The 21,248-nt window shown below is 42.0% G+C and overlaps 2 protein-coding genes across 4 annotated transcripts in view; both read right to left on the bottom strand.

Moving 5' to 3' along the window:
• Positions 1–21,248, bottom strand: part of S100Z (S100 calcium binding protein Z) — a 28,987-nt gene that overhangs the window by 6,425 nt on the left and 1,314 nt on the right. The window contains exons 1-2 of one of the 3 annotated variants that reach the window (XM_014964804.1): positions 13,014–13,054; positions 6,348–6,494 (exon numbers count right to left, since the gene is read on the bottom strand). In XM_014964804.1, coding sequence (XP_014820290.1) covers positions 6,348–6,487 — 140 coding nt within the window. In that variant the 5' untranslated portion in view covers positions 6,488–6,494; positions 13,014–13,054. Of the gene's footprint in view, positions 1–6,347; positions 6,495–13,013; positions 13,055–21,248 lie in introns of those variants that run through there. The other 2 variants (XM_014964803.1, XM_014964805.1) reach the window with 2 other exon arrangements.
• F2RL1 (coagulation factor II (thrombin) receptor-like 1) overlaps positions 15,907–21,248 on the bottom strand; it is a 6,738-nt gene continuing 1,396 nt past the window's right edge. The window contains exon 2 of the mRNA XM_014964801.1: positions 15,907–17,799. Coding sequence (XP_014820287.1) covers positions 16,700–17,799 — 1,100 coding nt within the window. The 3' untranslated portion in view covers positions 15,907–16,699. The remainder of the gene's footprint in view (positions 17,800–21,248) is intronic.

Below are 21,248 nucleotides of genomic sequence, written 5' to 3'. Positions count from 1 at the left end.
GGTTTCCAACATTTGCCAGAATGCACGTGGGGAATATTTTCTCACAAATAATTATTGCGCTGGGAAAGGCAAGTCAGCCTCCCACCCACATCCTGTCATTATTTATTTTTCCCAAACTCACACTGTTCTTGGGATGCACGTGTTTTGAATCAATGTTGTACCCCTGTGGGTACAGTGGCAAAAGGTGTGTGATGGGAAGCAATAGGGGGCACTGCATCTGTCCTCAGAAGGACAGATACACTTGCACTAAAAAGCTTGCATTAGGTTAGAGCCTGGATTAGACTAAAGATCTTATTAATACAGACTAAAGAATTTATAAGAGACTTACATTTGAAATAGTATTTCTTTTTAAGTTATAATGAACATTTTCACATTTTTTAGGATTGCTAGCATTTCCATTTATGTTCCCTTTCCATATCTGGGTGTTTGATTGATTTATATCCCTTTACATCAGATATGTCTCCCTTCCCCACAGGTTCTGGTTCACATCTTCAAGACTGTTTTAACTGCTGTGTTCCCACAGAGAGCAGAACAGCAAAGAGCTATTAAAGCTCTTGCTAATAGCTTTTACCACCTAAATTCAGTGGTTTACTCTGTAGGCATCTTTTTTAATGGGTTACACTTCAAGGGCTGCCCAGCTTAAGTGTATCCTGATCTCATTCTCTGATGAGTCCTGTTTTGGACAAGATTGTACACTTCTTTTCCCAATATGTAAATGACTATTTCATTGAAATGCCCAGGTCGTTGAACTCTGCTTGTTCCCATAGTGGCCATTTCTCTTGTGATACTTGTTTAGAACAGAAATTGGAGCATTGTTGTACTTTAGGCACTGACTTGATTTACTCCCTACAGCTCCCTCCTTCTCCTCCCAGAAAATCAGCCACCATTTCCTCCATCTGTGAGCAACCAACTGTTACTATCCTGTGAAAACAATACCAGGTTGTATAGGAATGTATTGTTATCTGGAAAATAGCCTAGAAATCCTTCACTAACCCTAAACTGGAGTTTTGAAGTGATATTCTGGCTATACAATCCTTTCTTCCTCATAAGCCTCTGAAGCAGGTGTATCTATCCAGCTCTATATCAGCCAAGCCATTTTTACTATAATGCAGTCTATCCACATCAAGGAAGGATACCAAAATAGAGTAAAATACCCTGGTGTAGACACAGAGTTGGAGCCAGCTCTGCCTCAGGTAGTGTCAGGGGGTCCTGTTACAGAGCAGGTCTCCGTCCCTGCAGTAACCAGAGAACATGCACTCAGACCCAGCTGGCTTTGGTAGCTCACATTACAGTCTTTGGCAATACATAATTTTTTTGAACAAAGCCAAGACAGTAATTGCCTTTGTGTTAAATCCACCAATCGATAAGGCAAATCCACCCTTTTGAGACATGGTGGTTCTGACTGACTCATGTTTCTTCCTAATTCTAACTTGTATCAACACGCATCAGCCTTTGTTCTAATTCACTTCAACTTCTGGTTCCTTCCACAAGGTTTTTGCAGCTAGGTTCAGGTTATGCTTCATAGATATTGGCACCCCTCTTGCAGGGGGTGATCCTGTGTCGCAGATGGTGGCCAAGTCACCTACCAGGTCGTAGTGGTAGGAAAACCATCCATAGTTTTTCCCTGGATGAACTGTTGAGTGACTCCTGCCTCAGTTCCTCCTTCCTGGTCTGCAGCTATCCACACAGCAGCTAGTACTTTGGGAATGGGTTTCCTAGGACCAGTGTGACTAGCTCTCTGATGTCAAGGAGTGTCTCTGAGCAGCGAAGACCCCTGGATCATACAACTACATGCTTGTACATGCATTTGGCCATGCCATGAGGCACAGGTCGTCACCAAGGCTCCACATGCAGACCTCACTGTGTTGTCTTTTCCATCCTCTCTGGTCTATCTACGTGCTCAAGTGGGCCCGTCTTGAGATAAATGGCAAATAAACTCACCTTCCTTATCACTGGTGCTGAAATAAATAACAACAAAAACCCACTCCAGCCCGACTTGATTCAGTATTCTTGGGCGCTGTTGATGTTAAATCAATATAGAAAAATGAAGCAAATAAAGTTTCCTCTTAGTTTGCACGCATATAAAAAAATGAGGAAAACTTCTTTTGGTCTAGGGCTGCCCCTTAGTGTCCTGCTGAAGAACTGCTGCTTCCAGATCACACGCTAGCAGTGACTGTGTGGCCCGAGGGAAGCAGACTCCCATCCGACTGCTCCAGGACACACCTGGATGGGATGTTTCACCACTGGAGTACTACGGCAAGCTCCGCATAAGGGTCTGCATTAGCAACAAGCAAATAATAAGTAATATCATTAAAAATTACAGACAGAAGAAATACCAGTTGCCCACAGCTTGTTAGCTACAGCTATAAACTCTGCAGAGAATGTAAGTGCTTAACGCAGGTTAGTGTTAAAATAATGGGACACACTTTGCATCAAGGAAGGATACCAAAATAGAGTAAAATACCCTGGTGTAGACACAGAGTTGGAGCCAGCTCTGCCTCAGGTAGTGTCAGGGGGTCCTGTTACAGAGCAGGTCTCCGTCCCTGCAGTAACCAGAGAACATGCACTCAGACCCAGCTGGCTTTGGTAGCTCACATTACAGTCTTTGGCAATACATAATTTTTTTGAACAAAGCCAAGACAGTAATTGCCTTTGTGTTAAATCCACCAATCGATAAGGCAAATCCACCCTTTTGAGACATGGTGGTTCTGACTGACTCATGTTTCTTCCTAATTCTAACTTGTATCAACACGCATCAGCCTTTGTTCTAATTCACTTCAACTTCTGGTTCCTTCCACAAGGTTTTTGCAGCTAGGTTCAGGTTATGCTTCATAGATATTGGCACCCCTCTTGCAGGGGGTGATCCTGTGTCGCAGATGGTGGCCAAGTCACCTACCAGGTCGTAGTGGTAGGAAAACCATCCATAGTTTTTCCCTGGATGAACTGTTGAGTGACTCCTGCCTCAGTTCCTCCTTCCTGGTCTGCAGCTATCCACACAGCAGCTAGTACTTTGGGAATGGGTTTCCTAGGACCAGTGTGACTAGCTCTCTGATGTCAAGGAGTGTCTCTGAGCAGCGAAGACCCCTGGATCATACAACTACATGCTTGTACATGCATTTGGCCATGCCATGAGGCACAGGTCGTCACCAAGGCTCCACATGCAGACCTCACTGTGTTGTCTTTTCCATCCTCTCTGGTCTATCTACGTGCTCAAGTGGGCCCGTCTTGAGATAAATGGCAAATAAACTCACCTTCCTTATCACTGGTGCTGAAATAAATAACAACAAAAACCCACTCCAGCCCGACTTGATTCAGTATTCTTGGGCGCTGTTGATGTTAAATCAATATAGAAAAATGAAGCAAATAAAGTTTCCTCTTAGTTTGCACGCATATAAAAAAATGAGGAAAACTTCTTTTGGTCTAGGGCTGCCCCTTAGTGTCCTGCTGAAGAACTGCTGCTTCCAGATCACACGCTAGCAGTGACTGTGTGGCCCGAGGGAAGCAGACTCCCATCCGACTGCTCCAGGACACACCTGGATGGGATGTTTCACCACTGGAGTACTACGGCAAGCTCCGCATAAGGGTCTGCATTAGCAACAAGCAAATAATAAGTAATATCATTAAAAATTACAGACAGAAGAAATACCAGTTGCCCACAGCTTGTTAGCTACAGCTATAAACTCTGCAGAGAATGTAAGTGCTTAACGCAGGTTAGTGTTAAAATAATGGGACACACTTTGTGAATTCATAGAATCATAGAATGGTTTGGGTTGGAAGGGACCTTAAAGATCATCCAGTTCCAACCCCCCTGCCATGGGCAGGAACACCTCCCACCAGAACAGGTTGCTCAAAATGGAGCTGGACCAACACTACAGGAGCAAGGCATGGCTCAGCAGGAGCCAGGCTGAATGTGAAAGCTGATGAAAATTAAGAGCCAGAGGCCAATGCTGTTCAGGTATAATCGGTTTAATTGTCTTTAAAAGACAAAGAAATTAGATGCAAACCAGGAACAGCTGAGATGGTAGGAGGAACAGAGAAAGCCATACAAACAGACATAATTTCCTCTTCACACTTTAGCATTTACTTAGAATTTGGGGCTGCATGTTTTCTCTTCATTTGGAGGAGAAACTGAGAATACACTGCACTGAGCAGATACACTCACGTGTATCAGCAGGGTATACCACCTTGCTGTGGGGCTTCCATCCCTCACCTTTGCAGGGCAGTAGTAGGAGCTCCTGTCTCCATCATCCCTGGCAGGTACCCTGTCCAAGCCGCTGGCCAGTGGTGGGACTCCTTTGCATCAAAGAACACGATGGCTCCATGGGCTTCATGTTGGTCACCTGGCTTACACCCCAGCCACACACTTCCCTGTCTCATACCACAGCCCTGTGTCACCTGGCATGTCAGCTGCTGAGGGGCTAGATGTAAGCCTAGCATAGCAACAGAGGACACACTTGCACTCATGTGTCCCTGGACAATGGCAAAACCCATTCTCCAGCCTTTGCCAGCACTTGCCACAGAGTGTGTTATTCTGATGCCTCTGTTTCACTTCTCCTTGCTGCTTTTATCCTTGCTGCTGTACCTCCCAAGCATAGCACTTGTGCAGCCTTTCAGCCCCTGCGTTTGCTTGAAGGGACTCCCTCAGTTCCTGCAGACCCCGTTGGATCTCACTCTGCAGCATGAGGTTCTCTTACGAGGTTGTGCATAATTTCCCATGACCTTGCTATGGGAAGTCTATTTTTTGTGGCTGATCAGTTATCTCACTTCCAATTCCAATATGTTAGATGCACAGAAATAGCCTGAATGGAACTGGTTTCAGCAAACACCTCTAGTGCGTAAAAATAAAGACATTAGATAAGATGTTAGAAGAGAAGTACACACAAGCAACTGCAGAACTATTACTCAACCAATGCACATCACAGTTAAAATATATCATCAAAATTTGGAAATAAACGGGAATAAAATCACCAAAGTGAGTTAAAATGGATGAGTAAAAGTTTTGACAGATAGGAATCCCACAAAGCAATTATCTACTTCGCCTATGTGCCACTAAAAATAGTCATCATGTCTGCTGTGGAAAGCAGCGATCGTGCACAATTCCCCTTAGAAATTTACTTGTCTGTTGTCTTCTAAAAGGATGAGTAATGTTTTATTGCTCTTACCCCATTTTCCAAGTACCCCTATAACAAAGCCTTGAAAGAGCTGGTGTTACATTCACAGAGCTTCCTTTTTATCTCCTCCTTACCATGCTGAACAATATTCCGCCTTTGATCAGCGCGTCTTCTCCGTACTTCAAAGAGCTGCATAACACTGTTTATAGCCACAGAATGCTGCACAGGTCACATTCAAACCCTCTAATTTCAGTGAGCTTTCTATATTCGTTATCCCCAAGAGTTTAATAACATTTATACTGTACCTTCTAAGAGGCATATATCTCTGTGAAAAAAAAAAATCCTTCATAGTCAGAACTACATGAATTTCTGTTATTTGCTTTTCAGATATTTGACCAAAGATCCTGAACTATGAAAAGGAGAATGCCAGTGACTGATATAATGTGCAAAAAAGCTTATACTTCCTCTGCAAGTATTTTTTTACCTTTTGTTGTAGTGATTTTTTGCACTGCCACCGAAAGCATGATATCGCCATCCTTTCCTGCTCTCCTTTTCTACTCTTTGAAGTCATACTGTGACAGAAGAATGGCAGAAACCAGTATCATATCAGTAGTGATTGCTGCCTTAACTGTACAGCCCTCTAATTATGGTATCTTTATTAATTACTTGCACATGTTGTGCCTTCGAGTGGCCACTGAAACATATATAACAGGCATTGATGTCTGTTATTCTAAGGGTTATCTAAGTAAAATTACGCCACTCAAAGCAAGTGAACAATTACTTTCCAGGAACCAAAATTACAGATGTTGTTGACCCATGGAAAGCTCCTAAGTGATTATACAACAAAGTATCTAGATTTTTATTTTTTTTTGTCAGGGGACTGGGTCCAGGCATTTCCCATTCTTCATTCTTTAGTTCACTGTCAGGAGAAGTTTGTGGTAAAAAGAAAGGCAAATGCTCTCACCATCTCCTGTAATGATGCAGCCCCACTGATGGACAGGTCTTGCACTCTCAGCTGTTCCTGACTCACCTGGCATGATGGGTTGCAGCTCAAGAGCTGCATCCCAGCCTCAGTCCTGCCTTTGATACCAAACAGAAGTGCACTTGCAGCATCTTGCAAAAGTATTACAATTCTTCACTGAGGAAGATGAAAGACTGGTAAAAATCAGTACAAATGGGACCCTGCCTTTGCTCAAAGGATTCATGCCATACTTAAGAAATGTATTTTTTTCTTACTTGAGTCCACTCTTGAGAAGCAGCTTGAGTCGCCATCCTCGCCAGCAGGTTTTGTAGCTACAATGATTATGGTAAACGTGCAGTAAGTTACAACCAGACATTTGCAGGTGAAGCAACATTTCCATGCTGGCAAACTTCATGTGGACACTGTGGAAGTAATGGAAGAAATCAGCTATCGTTGACAATAAACTTCTGCATGTAATGCTATTTCAGAAACCTGAGGATTACAGGAGATAAACAACAACACCTCTTCTGTTCAGATAAGTTTATGCTTGGAAGACTTCGTTTTAACAGTGGTTTAGATCCTAGAAAAATGAGGAAGACTGGAAGATACTGTGAGAATATCCTGTTTCAAAAGATGCTCTCCATGAGCCCTGTTATTTCTCCTTAGCAATTTGCTTCCCTGATCCCAAGCTTAGCAGGGATATTTAATATGATCTGTTAAGTCCTTCTGCTTCTCTAACATCAGATATATATGTATGTTTTGAATTGGTGAATTACAAAACTATTTGCACAACACGGGGAAACCCAGATTAAGTCTTTCATATTTGTGTATTTGTTAAAGAAAATATGCAATGGCAGTTAGAAACAGAAGAGGGAGCCTTTAATCACAGTATCGGTTCTGCAGTTTTTGAGAAAATGAAACAAAATGTGATTCTATAGGTAAAATTCTTTCTCCAGTTGATGAATAGAGTTCTTAGCCATTCCTGAATACCACGCCTCTCCCTTATCTTGGGCAGACAGCTTTGTTGACACACACCTCTGCCCCCTTGCTGAGGAGCCACGTTCCCATGTCACCTCTGTGACCTTTGTCTGCTGAGATGGTACCGTTTCTCCATACTCCAAGTCTCACGAAGCTAGAAGGTTAATATGCAAAAGTAAGGATGTGAATTCAAGGTCAGTGCTTTACTCCATGGAAACACCAAAAGCCAAGGTGGTGCTTGCATCTCTGACTTTAAGGCAACAACTTTGGCTCCTCATGTAAGCGGTGGAGAAGTGGATGCTCTGGAAGGAAGAAAGGAGGCTGCTAGGTTAGACGTGATGAACTACCTTCTGCAGATTTGCCCATAAAGGATGCTTAGATACCAAAGCAAAGATGTGTGTCTTCACTCCCCTCCCAAGTGCAAACTAACTGGGAGGAGCTGTCTGTCCTTTGAAGAGGGAATGAACTACCCAGTGCAAAGGCACCAGGAGTTCATGTTAAGGAAAACTGTGCATTAGCTGGTATAGGATATGTGCCATGTGCACACCGCAGTGACCCCACTAAGTGGACAAGCCCCCTGAATGGTCCTCGGGCCATAGTGCCCAGTGGTGACCTTGCTCTTCCTGATCTTGTCTGACAGGTCTGGTTCAGTGTCTTTGGGTGCCTGCGACAAGCAGTGACTCAAAGGTTGGTATTTGTAACAAACATTGTTTAAACTTAAACCACACATGGAAGAAAAAATTATCTTTAAACAACAGGGCTGCTGCTATCTCTCTTACCAAATGCCCTATCTTGATTTGAGGTATAGGCAGTGGAAGCTGTGGCCTTAGCAGCAGAGTCAGGCACTGCCATTTCCCCACTTCTGTCAGAGGTATCTCCACTCTGTGCCGTCCCATATCCTGGAACCAGGATATTCCCTATCCACCTGCCCATGCCCTGCCATAACACAGTTACCATGTAAAGGTAACAGTAGTAGGACTCTCTCCCCTCTTTCCTGCCATCTCTCCGTCTCTAGCCTTCTTGACTTCTGCTGCAGATTTTAACTCTGCAGAGCTCACCCTGGGCTGAGTTTTGTCAATGCTGGGGACAGCTCTACATCCTTCAGCAGCAAACCCAAACAAAGCCATCTACACTCTTTAGAGACATCAGGCCAAACAGCCCCCTGATGAACATTTTACCAGCCATCACCATTAGAGAGCTCCTTTGTCCACCCCCTCATTGGCTCTGCTAAACAAAAACTCATGCAAGGCTCCTTGATCTCAGCTACTCGCCCAGGGTCTGGCAGCGACTCACACATTTACTGAGGATTGTTTTACCAGCTACTATTGTAGTATTCTCGACTCTACCAGTTTACCCACACGTAGTGACATGGGGAGCTTCCAGGCAATCAGCCTAATACACACCACACAGTCTTCATAAATTATGACAGAGCAGTTCTATAATTTCCTTTTAGCGTTGCATTTTACCATCAAATCACTCTTCACAGCAACAGCACCCTCCACCCCAGATCACAAATAGCAACACCACAATGCAGCCACCTCCAGCATTTCTAGTTGTAGTCCTGAAGATAATGGAGAGAAATTAGTGATTTTGACTAAAAGCAGGCAACTTCATTTGAATGTGATACAGCGCCACTTGCCTCCAATGTGTCCTGAATAAGTGCTAAGGGCTGGCCCTTGATATTTTTACACTGCGAACCCCATTGTTCAGTTCATCCGCTCACAGAAAGCCAGACGGGTTTGCCTGACGGATTTGAAGGTGAAATGTCAAGGGGTCAAGATGTGTCAAACTGGAAGTATGAACTACTCCTGAGTCACTGCCCACTAAATCCAGTGAGCACCAGAGCATGGTGTTCTCTCCACAGCCAACGCTGCTGTTTTGACTCATCGATTGCTTCTAGTCTTTTCTTCATATACCACTGGCTTTTGTAAATGCATGACACAGAAGAGTCTTCAGAACTTTCAGGAAACTCCCTCTACCCACTGCATCTTATTTTTTAAATTTATGTTCTACTAGTTAATTATCTCCTCCATTTCCTCTTACTCAGTGGGTCAGCCTCTCCGAAGAAGCAGTGTATCCTTTGTTTTCCCATGTTAATTTACTCCATTTTTCCATGTGCTCAGAAATACACAGGTCCCATGCAAATGGGCTCTACCTCCCTGCATCCCACAGTTCACAGGATTATGACACAGAGCAGTCCCCATTGCAGACATTCATGCAGGGGAAGCATAAACCCAGCTGCTAAATCACAGCACCAGGAGTATATACCGTCTTGACTTCAGACCCAATGCAGAGAAAGCACAAATGCTGATGGTGTTCCCCACTGCATCACGTCCATGCATCATCACTTCCTTCCAGCAGCTGAGAGCTGCCAAGCACTATAATGGGGGGCAGAAATCAAATAAACTGCACTAAAGGTTCAATCTTAAACATGCTGAATGCTCAGTTCCCAGCAGTTTGCTTCTTGAATGGGAGGCACAAAGCCAGAGTGCAGTTGCTGAAACAAATGTAGCTGTTAACTGCTACATAGACATACACTCATGTGCCAGCTCATGCTCGTTCTCAGCAGGAGCACTTGTCACTTGATGCATGCAAGATTTGGCAAATAAAATCCTCTCAACCTTAAGAATTACTATATGTCGTTTTTTAGAACTGCCATAAAATACAGGTAACATGCCTCTTGTCCACTATTTCCACAGAGCTATCTGCATTAACCAACACATGACAGGGGCAGCAATACCTGGAGGTGACCAACTGATAGAGCTGAGAGTTGTTATTGGGGCGTTTCTCATAACTCCCAAATGTAGACTGGTCCAACATAGGCTTTTCTTTCCCTCCCACACTTTGTTGTCTTGCTTCATTACACAAGTGATCATTAATGCTCATTCATGCATGTTATTAACACATTCAAAAGAAACAAAGGAACAAGGCTTAATCCATGTGATGAGCAGACTGCCCTGGTAAAGCATCCCACATGCAGACATACCTTAAAGACATAACTTTAACATAAAGCAGCAGAAGTGTGCTTTACAACCAGCATAATAGACCCATGAAGACAAGACAGGACAAGTTTTACGAGCTAAGGTGCCATCTCTGGGTTATAGCTATGTTAGAACTCTTGCTAACACAGCTCTGGGACTCAGATGTTGCACTGGTTCTCTCCTGTGGGCACTCCACACTGTGACATAAAGCAATACCCAGAGGGGCATTAAGCTGGCACAGGTAGCACACAGCATTCAACAGCTGGCAGCTCATGTGACAGTGAAGCAGGGTACCCGTATAGATGGGAGTGGATAGATTTTAATTATCTTTGCATTTGGGAATGCAGCTTCTGTATTGAAGTGTAGACACTGGAGCTTGGCTCTGACAGATTTTCATTAGAGACAATCCCAGGTAGACCTTGGTATCCCGGAGCTGGCTCTGTTCTGATGTTTTCACCTCAGAAGTAACCCCAGGTGGTTTACGAACTCCAGTGTAGTTATGAACCTACCTACCACCGTGTGCACACAGACAGATACACCTTTCCCCCTTTCCTTGGCCACCAAAGAGCCATCCAAAACACCAAGGAAGCTGGTTGCAGATATACTTCAATGACTGTGTAGCCCAAGTCACACAAGCTAGCACTGAATCAATGAGTCCTGATGGATCTAAGGGAGTTGTCACGCTGTCTCTGCACAGCACTCTATTCACAATTGCTACTCTTTTTTCCATTATCTGAAGCATCTCCATCTCCTTTGGCCTAAATGACAGAGGGCTGACTATGTAGTCATCCTGTTGTACTGGTCCTGCCAGCAGACAGTGTCTGGAGAATGTCTATCTGCAAGCCTACAGAAGGTTATCGCTCCTGAGGAAAAATGTAGGTAACACCTACTGTCCTGGCTGGTTTTGAATCAAAATAGCCATGACTACTGTGTTCATGCCGAATTTAACATTGATGCTATGTATTAACCATGTTCAAAGTGCCCATGACAGATCAAACACACCCGTAATGAAACTCGGGCCCCAAAGGGCTGTTATGGTAGGTGGGCAGTATGCTGCTGCATTCCCAGGACAGCCACACCTACAGACATGTGCTGCACGTCTTCAGTCATCACACCACAGTTAGTCAGACAAAATGAATGCTAAAGTTGGTGGGCCCAGATGGTATCCGTGGAGGAGTTCTGGGGAAACTCAGTGATAAAACTGCTGAATGAATAACAGAAGTTTGTTACCTCTTGCCAAAATTATACTTGAATACTGGGAGCCAATGTTGTAATCAGCCATTAAAAGAAGGTTCTGTGATGTCCAGGGAAGTACAGCCCTGCAAGCCCAATATCTGTTCTGAGCAATTAATGAAAAGCCTAAGAAGGGACTTAAGTAAGGAACTCCTGGACCTTTCTATGAAAAGCCACCACAACTTTTGTAAAGAGAAGTCTGGGCTTAAAAACCTTGTGGAGTTCTGCATGTGAGGACAACGGTGACCAGCAGATCCAGTCTACCTGGAATTCTGAAAAGCTTTTGGCAAAATTCCTGATCAAAGGCTTTTAAAAAAACAACTAGGCAGCTGTGGAATAAGAGGGAAGGTCCTCTTGTGGAAAAATAACTGACTACAAGAAAGGAAATACAGGGTAGCAGGAAAAAACATTGGTTTTCACAATGCCAGTTACTCCCAGTGTGGTGCCAGATCTGTACTGTTCCACATATTCAAAAGTGGTCTAAAGAGGGTTGAGCAGTGAGGAACTAAGGTTTGCTGATAGCACAAAGTTGGTCAAGACAGTGAGGACTTAGACAAGCTGCAAAGAATTGCAGAAGAACCTTGTAAGACTGACTGAGCAATGAATTGGTGGATGAATATAAATGAATATAAATAACTGTGAAATGAGGTGAATGAGGGAAAAACATTCCAGTTGACATACAAAACTATGGCTTGCAACATGACTGTAACCACTTGGGAGAGAAATGTAGTTACACGCAGCTGCAGGAAAACATCAACTCAATGCTTAGGAGCAGGAAAAAAATAAAATAAAATAAAATTGAAAGTTAGGAGCTATAGAGAAAGTAGCAGGGAGCAAGACAGAAGTCATCATTGTACCATCCATGGCTTGAATGCTGTATGTAGCTTGGTGACAGTGTATGGGAATGGAAAGGCCTCAAGAGAAAGGAAAAATGATTATCCCATGTTGAAGTGTGGCTGTACTGGAAGGACCAAATTGGCTAAGACTCCAACCTGGACAGGAATCGAGAGGGAATATGACACTGGCCTACAGAATCGCAAGTGGACGAACAAGACAGCCAGGGACTCGTTCACACTCTTCTTTGCTAAGAACCAGGGGCCACCAAATGAGGATAGTGGATCCTGGTTCAAATAAAATAAAATGAGGCTGATTTTCACAGTGAGACCCCCAACGTGTGTTACTAATTAGACCAGCCAAATCAGATTGGAAAGGAAATTCTCACGCTGAAAATAGCCACATGTTGGGAGGGTACTGTGAGGGATACTATATGTGCCTGCACTAGTTTTACTCCTCCCTGGGTACCTGCCTATAACTTTTTGTTGTTGTCATTACACATGCTCTTTGAGTTACAGATTAATCCTTCTCAACAGCAGCTTTCCTCGGAGACGTAAAAAGGAGCTTAGCTCCCCTAGCTCCTTTTTTTTGCCTTCTTTTTTAATTAACTCTCTCTTCACATTTCAACAGTCCCATAGCACAGCACTCGCAAACTTCCCTGGTCACAACTTACGTGTGTCTGGTGTGTTGGTCAGGTACCTTGTGCAGCAGTCCTACTGTTTTCTGACAAGCCCCTTGACACCTAGCTGTCTTGTTGACTTCCAAAGGCATGAGTGAGAAGATTGACTCCTGGCTGAGCTGGATGGACCCTCAGTTTGAGTGAGCAGTGCCATTCCTATGGTCATGGGTGGAGGCTTGCTCGCTGCTGCTTAGGAGGTTAGTCAGAGGCTTCACAGCTCCCGTGCTTCACCTTACCTTGTAGTTGCACAGTGCAAGCTGGTGTTGGTGGTGAAAGACTGTCTGACCCTCTCGCTAGTGCTAAGCCATGAGCTCATCCAGCAAACGGGCAAAATGCTCTTCCAGGTGAAAAATAAACTTATTTCCCTCCCTCCCCTGGTTTAACTTTAACCCAGGTTTGATCTAATCCATCCCAAGGTCACCCATGCTTGTGACAGTAGGAGGGAACAGCAGTCAGGGTAGGCAAAAGACTAGCCTACCTCTCTCAGCTGGAGCATGTGCTTGAGCTGTTTGTGAAACCATGATGCTGAGCACATAAATTACTCCTGGGCTACATGTTCTTGCCCCATCACTACCTAGGTGCACGGGCACACAGCTGCCATTACAAGGAATTGATTCACACTATTGAACAACCAGCCCCGTCTACCTGCTCTCTTAATTGGAGAAAAATAATTTATACTCAATTCAGGATAAGGGTTGGCAATGCGGCTACAGGTGGGAAAACTTCCTACAATTTGCCCTTGTTTCAAGGATAAATAAAAGAACAAAGCTAAACAATTCTTATAAAGGTTCCTCCTCTTCACCAGCAGATTAGTTTAGTCATTATTACACTTTGTCTGCAGCAAAGAAAGACACTTGCAGCATTAAGATACAGATCATAAAAACATCTGGACACTTGATTAAATTCTTAGTACCAGTTCTCTTCCCCTCATAATCACAGAACAGTTAGATGCAGGGGAAGATGAACCTTCCTAACCCCAGCTAAAGACACTAACCCAGTTGGTTTCACTAAAACAGCAAAGGAAAAGCAAAAAGGACATGAGTAGACTCAATTATAAAAAAAACCACAAACAAACCTAGACTTTAAAGATATTTTTAGCTCCCAGCAAGCATAGTTTGAAGGAATAAGCTTCACCTAGATGTCTGTGGGCTCCACGAATAGTATTCTCCAAAGTTTATCACACATAGTACAACCTACTTTCAAAACAAATCATTCTTTTAAGTCAAAATTTTCTCAACAACACTTCACTAACATCTAACTCTCTTACATATGTCATTGTCAGACCTCTGCTGCTGGTAAGAGACGAAAGATTTTTCCTTGCAACCTGCTTTGTCAATCCACGGATGAAGGCGGCTAGAAGGGAGAAGTGATCAGTGCTCCCCTTTGCATGAGCTGCAGTGGAGTGGTCTGGTTGATTGTTTGACAGTCCCCAACTCTGATCCCACCCATGACACGAAAGGAAGTGTGTAGTTACAAACATTATTTGTTGTACTTCTGATTAAACAATGACAAGAAACTAATCTTGTCCCCCAAAAACCTGTATTAAGCATATATTTTTTTCAGCAATTTAACAGTGATCCATGAATCACGAGTTCTATCTTGGTGATATTATATAGATGAACACAAACAATTCATCATCTTTACAACACACAACCCTTGGACTCCTGGCAGAACACAGGTAGTGCTGTAATTGCATGAACTGGATGCCCTTCCTTCATGCCCTTCCTACATTCAGAGCAGGAAGCACACTAGGCTCTTCAGCAAGATAAAGGACATTCTCATGCTTTATCATACACAGGCTAAGGGAAGAGTTCAGATGGCAGTTTGTGAAGAAGGTGCAACCCTCTTCTTCCCAAATCCTTTCAGAGAACTATAGCCTCATATGAACAGTTACTTTCCAGTAAGGATGCTGCATTACATTTTCATTTCAGTAATAAATAAGCAACTATTTCCCTGCATTTTTGCCAGGAAACAAGAAGAGCAAGCTGTCTATGCCTGAGAAGCATTTGTGTTCCACATCATCTAAAGGGCTGTAAACTCTGCTTCTCAATGAAGCCATGCTTAATGTAAGTTGCTATTTTAGCTTGGATCTCTGAGATACTGCCACACAACATCCTACTTTCACATTAAGCACATGCTAAGAGTTAGTAGACAAGACTGCAGCAGATAAAAGCAGAGCTAGAGCTTAATTAATCCTTGAGATGAGAGGACTAATTCATTGAACAAACCTCTTAATCTTTATTACAGAATCACAGAATCTTCTAGGTTGGAAGGGACCTTAAAGATCATCTTGTCCAACCGTCAACCTAACTTTGACAAAAAATAAACACCCACACAACAAACAAAAAGAGGGAAATGTATGGGGAAAAAAACATGCCATCAAGGAGAATGTAAAAAGCAAAGAACAAGACAAAGAAAGGAACAGACTAGCACACAGAAAAAATAATTTATTATATAAATACTTACAGCCTTTAAGCTGTACAAGAGTGCTCAAATTCTTGCTAGAGTTTAGTCTACCCCCTTCCTTGCTCTCCGTATTTGAAATGGTAAGTATTTCCTATCTATATACCAGCTGTCTCAGAGTACTTTTTGGACTGAGGGCTCTTCCATTTGCTTACGTTTGTAGGGACATGACTATGCCTAAATCTCAGATAGGTCACTTAGCTGTGAGTTCAATGTACTACTTGTTCAAACTTATCTGGACTGCAAGATTTGAAAAAATGCATTTAAACCCTACAAATAACTTATGTATCCATCAGCTTTTCAGATGAAAAGTACACGTGATGCCATATTCCTGAGTCATCACAAATATTCCAGGTGATGAATGAGGATTTAAGGTATTATAGAAATCCACTGGGGCTGAAGTTTGCTATCTTGTTAATGTGTTTGTTTATATTTCAGTTCTGAACTGTTTGCTTTTAGTTTTCTGCTAATAAGGGAACAGTTTCGCTATAATAAAATGCATAATTAGGTAAATTTTACTTAACCCATTTAGACATTACCATTACAGTTGTCAGACTTCCAGTTCACTATTTGGAATAATATGTTTGTTACCTGAAATCAGGCAAGTTGAAACACTCAGCATGTTGAAGAGCATGTAGAAGCATAAAAGAAAACACCCAACTCGAATTTGTTATTAAAAACAAAATCTTATTTAGATATCTTAAAAAATACAAAGCGCATTATATAAAAATCAAATAGCTATTCATCAAAACTTTGTTAAATAGCCCTGTGTAAGATCATGTACAGGCAAGCGTTAAGTAACAGTGTATAATGTCAACTAATATTTTATCTCAGTGCTAGCTGATAAGTTCAGCTTGTCAACTCAATAGGATAACCTTATGGGCTTCTGCCATGTTAGCATTTACAACACGAAAACTTGGAAAACAATATAAAACTACATTATAATAAAGATAATAAGCAGTCACCTTGCCAGACCCACACCAAGATAGTGAAATGGATTCTCCTTTCCTTTTCTCTATGGTTTCAAATAATGTTCAGCCTAAGTGGGTACACAGAGCAAGGTCCTACATACACAATCTGTTCAACTGTTCAGTAGATTACAGTTAAAGCCAAACAAAACAGATTTCTCTGTTAATTAAATATACTAGCAACACTACATAACATTCCATTGACATGTTGCTTTTCAACAACTTTGTTATTGAACACAAATGTCTTCAACCACAACTCATTTCCAAGTCAGCAGCATTTTTGCAGAGCATCAGAAATGTTATGATTTTTTTCCAGTCTACTGGGAAGATTGCAACTTCTATACAGAGTAAGCAGCTGCCAGTTCTGAAATCCAGGCTTCAGTGTAACTAAAAAGCAAAGACGTTTCTTCAGACTGCCTTGTACAAAATAACTCACTATATATCCCCTTCAGCGATAGTTATAAAAGTTCACTTTTCTTCTAGGATTAAACTCAGTAGGTTGATTTGGTGGTCCCATTTGAGTTTGAAGAATAAGAATTTGATTTCCTGGGATACCTGCTTGATGAGAGAGACACTTGCATCCTCCGTGTAGTTCGCACACTTCGGCAAAGAAGAGCATTTCTAAAGTTGTCTCTGAAGTCTTTTGAAATATAGTAATAGATGAATGGATCAATACAACTGTTCAAAGTAGAAAGACACAGTGAAATTATGTACGACACATACATATAGTTCTGGCCGCGGGTTTTGAGGAGCAAATAGTGCACAACAAGCAGCACATTGCTAGGTGTAAAACAGATGAGATACATAGACAGGACAACAATAATGAGTTTGATTGCTCTTTTTCGTTTCTTCCCAGTGCTTACATCAGAGATGGAAGCATTCAGAGTCTTAATCATTAGTATGTAAGCGACAGCAGTAATGAGTGCTGGGATTAAAAAGAGTCCAATTGCAAGTGAGAGGAAATAATTGAACATGTCATGAGGCAACACATTTTCAGGCAACACATCATGACAGGTAGTAATGTTAAGATTTGAGATGTATGCTGTCTGATTAACAAGATACAATGGAATGGTGCCCAGCAAAATCAGTATCCAGATAGCAAGGGAGACACCAAAGGCAATTTCAGATTTCTTTCTTGAATTCACTATGGGGTTCACTACAACCCAATATCGCTGCACACTGAGACATGTCATAAAGAGAATGGAACAGTACATATTTCCATAGAAAAATCCAACAAGGACTTTGCAGAGACCTTCACCGAATAGCCAGTTATTGCCATTTATGTGGTACGCAATCTTCAGTGGGAACCAGACAACAAAAAGAAGGTCTGCCAGTGCCAAGTTAACCATATAAATCACAGCTGGATGTTTCTTCTTTGTTCGGAAAAAAAAGACCCAGAGGGCCATGGCATTGCTTGGCAAACCAATGATAAAGACAATGGTATAGACAATGGGAAGAAAAACTGTAGTCAGCTTTCCTGTAAGGGCTTTTGCTGCAAATTCATCCACTTCATATGAATCTTCAGTGGCATTAGTTGTATTTGGAACTTTCCTGCCAGCAAAACTTCTTCCTTTTGAACTTCCACTACTCTCTAAAAAGTAAAATAAAATAATAGAAAAATAAAGTTGTTGTTACTGAAGTACAGACTTTTCGTCCTTTTAAAAATAAACTACACATCATGATTTACTCTGAAGAATTATAAAAGGGCCTCATCAGAGGCCCAACGGAAAAATTAGGACTGCTTTTCAAACACAACGATTTTTCTTCCCCTTGTTTTATTATTCAAAGGCAACCTATATATATATCCCTGTTAAAGGATTCTATCAGCAACCAAAACACTTTTTCACATCACCAGTGATATTAAAAATACCTTGTTAAAATGGCTGTCATGTGCTCCTACCATCTGAACATTTACAACAGAAACTGAGTCAAGTACCCCAGGGCACCACTATCCTTTCACATGGCAGTGCCAGATTACTCATAAAACTTTGTAGCAGGCTAACATAGCTGCAATGGAGGCCTCCTCAGTTTTAGGTGGCCTGAGAATGAGGTATGCAGTAAAAAAGAGCATGCTGTCCTCAGATGAGATAGAACTGAAACTGTCAAGATTGTTACGCAGAAAGCTAGTACAATTGATCTCCAGGGAAAGAAAGTTGTGTGTTACACTGTCTCTGAATTGAAGCTGGACCAGACCAGCTTTGTCCATGAAGATGCAACTGGGCTAGTCATCTGGAATCTCCTTCCGATTCCCAGCCAAGATGCCTGGACAATCTCTGCAGTTTCTACCTAAAGTGCTAGATGGTAAAGGTGGCAGCTATGGTGGCTTCGTACACCAGACAGCTATCGCTTTAAGTTTTGCTCTCTAAAGCCACAGGGACTTACAAGCCACTTGAACTAGCCAGACACTCCTGACTGCTCTGTCTTGTATGACAGCCTTCAGATGGCTCAATCCAGAACCCCCCAAGACACCCTCCAGACCCAACACAATCCTCTCCTACAACCATGTTACAGTGCACAAGCAGATGCTGTCCATGAACTCCCTGTTCCAAAAAGTCTGACATCCACCAAGGTAAACTGTACAGACATGGAACCTGACCGCCTGTGGGACAAGTGTTTTTACCTTATCTCAATTTCTATCAATATTTGCGGATTATTTTAGCCACAGAAAATTCCAACTGGAGTATAAAGCAGTCTTCTTGAGCAAGCAAGTTTGTGTACAACAAGCCCTGAACCCTGTTGAAGGATGGCCCCTTTGTTTTTCTATAAATAATAGTTTTGATATAGTTCCAGAATGAAAAATGTTTATATCTCACATTTTAAAGCATAAGAATTCTCACACAAGAAATATGTAAATAAACAACTATACATAGTTTCCAGTATAGGATTCTCAAAAGTAGCACAACTTTGGATAGCTGTTCCTTTCAAGTTGTTACTGCAAGTCACATGACAGCATTAGCATCATGTCTAGACTATGTGACCTCCTGAAGAGGTGTACAGAAATAGAGCATATATTGATGTTCTTTAGAGTTTTGAATTAAGTTATCCTAGCTCCACTTAACAAGGATTTAACAAGCCCCAGACACAGGCATGCTTCACTGGAAAACTAAGGTGTAAGAAAACTTTTTGCCAGCAAAATGGCATGGACAAATTTTTGCAGTAGACTGCATGAAGACTGAAGTCTAACTTATACCAACAAAACAACAATCCTAAAAAAAATTCATTCAAATGCCAAACAGTCATTTTTGTCTATATATGGTATATTTACAACAGGGCAGATTTATACAAGTTCTGCTCTCAGATCTTCAAGCCACATGATTATGTCAGCAATACTGTTAAAGATTGCAAAGTTTACTCGCATAATACAGAAATCCAAGGTGCTTAACCTGATCTGTGAATATTAGAAGCCATAATTAGAAGTAGACTTATAGCTTAGCTGAGACAGCTACCAAAGATGCTTGGAAGCAGACCCTTTATTATAAGCTGACAGCAGTTCTCAGAATACCATAATAAAGCACAGTGTACAGTGCTATGTTAAGCAGCTGTCCATCAGTAAGTAGTTGATATTACTGAATTGCACTCATACTATTTGTATTCCATTGCAAAGTTTTAAATTATTGTAGAAAATTGGTAGAGCAAATACTACCACTTTGTTCTTACTAATGTTTTGTGATCAGACAGAAAGCAATGATTTGCAATTGATGTTCATAGGTTGGGTGGAAATATGAAAATAAAAAATGCTCACCAAAAAGCCCTAAGTGTTAATGCAACACAGAAGAGCTACAATAGTGGGTTGACTGCCATGTGACCCACAGACAGGACTTAGTATTACAAGAGTGAAAGAACAGAGATAAAGGTTAGTTTTTGAAGACACAGTCAAGTGATTTCAGAGACCAAGTCTCGCTTTTTTTGCTGACTTTAAGTAGTTTCAGCCTCAAAAATTCTGACTGCAGATACTGGGCAGCTTTTCTTAGTCCAGCTGGCATCCATATAGGGAGACCTTTCAGTGTCTGTTTCTTTTTGCAGCTAACACTCCCTCACCAAGAAACCAATCCTTTGTTAGGTATGTGCATTTTCTACACCCTTTTTTTACTTCTTCTGTGCTTGGAGTTTTCCATAACAATTGAGTTCTTTTCCAAGCCGAGTTTCACCCAGCCTGACTCACATACTGAGAATGCAGTTGACTTGCTAATCTGCCCACGGGAAAAGCTTCCTTAGCATCATGGAGAAAAAGGTACTCTTCTCCCACAACAAAAGACTGTTTCAACACCTTTGCCATTTATCCAGAAGATACAACCCAGTGCATACCAAAAGAAGATTATGCCTACCCTGCAGACACAAAAGTGACAGCAGCACAAAGTATCCAAATTAACTAGTTTAGGTCATGATAGTAATACCCACACAGGACTAAGACTAAGATTACCCTGGTTTTTGGGTCTGCAGCATCAACCACAACCCCATAATGGCATTATCCTGTTTGGAAAGAGCCATAATCGTGTCCCCTGGCCTACAGTGCATCGCCGTTGGTTGGGATGTTCAGCTGATGCCCCAGTTCCAGCTCATTTCATCTGCCCACTCCAGAAAATCGAGCACCCAGCTAAAACTTTTAAGCCGACTACCTCCCTCAACCCCAGGACGGCTCCAAATTCCCCCCCACCATCTCCTAGGTCAGATAACTAGGATATTAAGAGGCAGTCAAGTATCAGAAACTCCGCTCTGAACAGGAAACTTTGCACCCATCCAGTATCTATTTGTTGAGAAAATAGGACCTGCCGTGCGTTTTGCTTCAATATTTACACAATCTTTACGCATATACTTCTATTATGCAAGTAAGCCCAAAGGCGTGCATAGACATGGCAACGGGGTTTGCTATAAAAGGTAGCGAAACGCGAACCTTAGGGCAGTGAAATATTAACATGAATAAGTGGGTGTTCTTTTCCCCAGACAGCACGTAGGTTTAATAAGCAACAATATAAACTAACAAAGAGAATAATTAGGATTGAAAAAAAAATATAAATCAAATAATTCCACCTTTTCAGAGTT

Source organism: Calidris pugnax, unplaced genomic scaffold, assembly GCF_001431845.1.
Source record: "Calidris pugnax isolate Ruff unplaced genomic scaffold, ASM143184v1 scaffold273, whole genome shotgun sequence".
NCBI classification, from domain to species: Eukaryota; Metazoa; Chordata; class Aves; order Charadriiformes; family Scolopacidae; genus Calidris; species Calidris pugnax.
The sequence above is the reverse complement of the archived record's forward strand: the minus strand, read 5'-3'. Positions and strand labels throughout refer to the sequence as shown.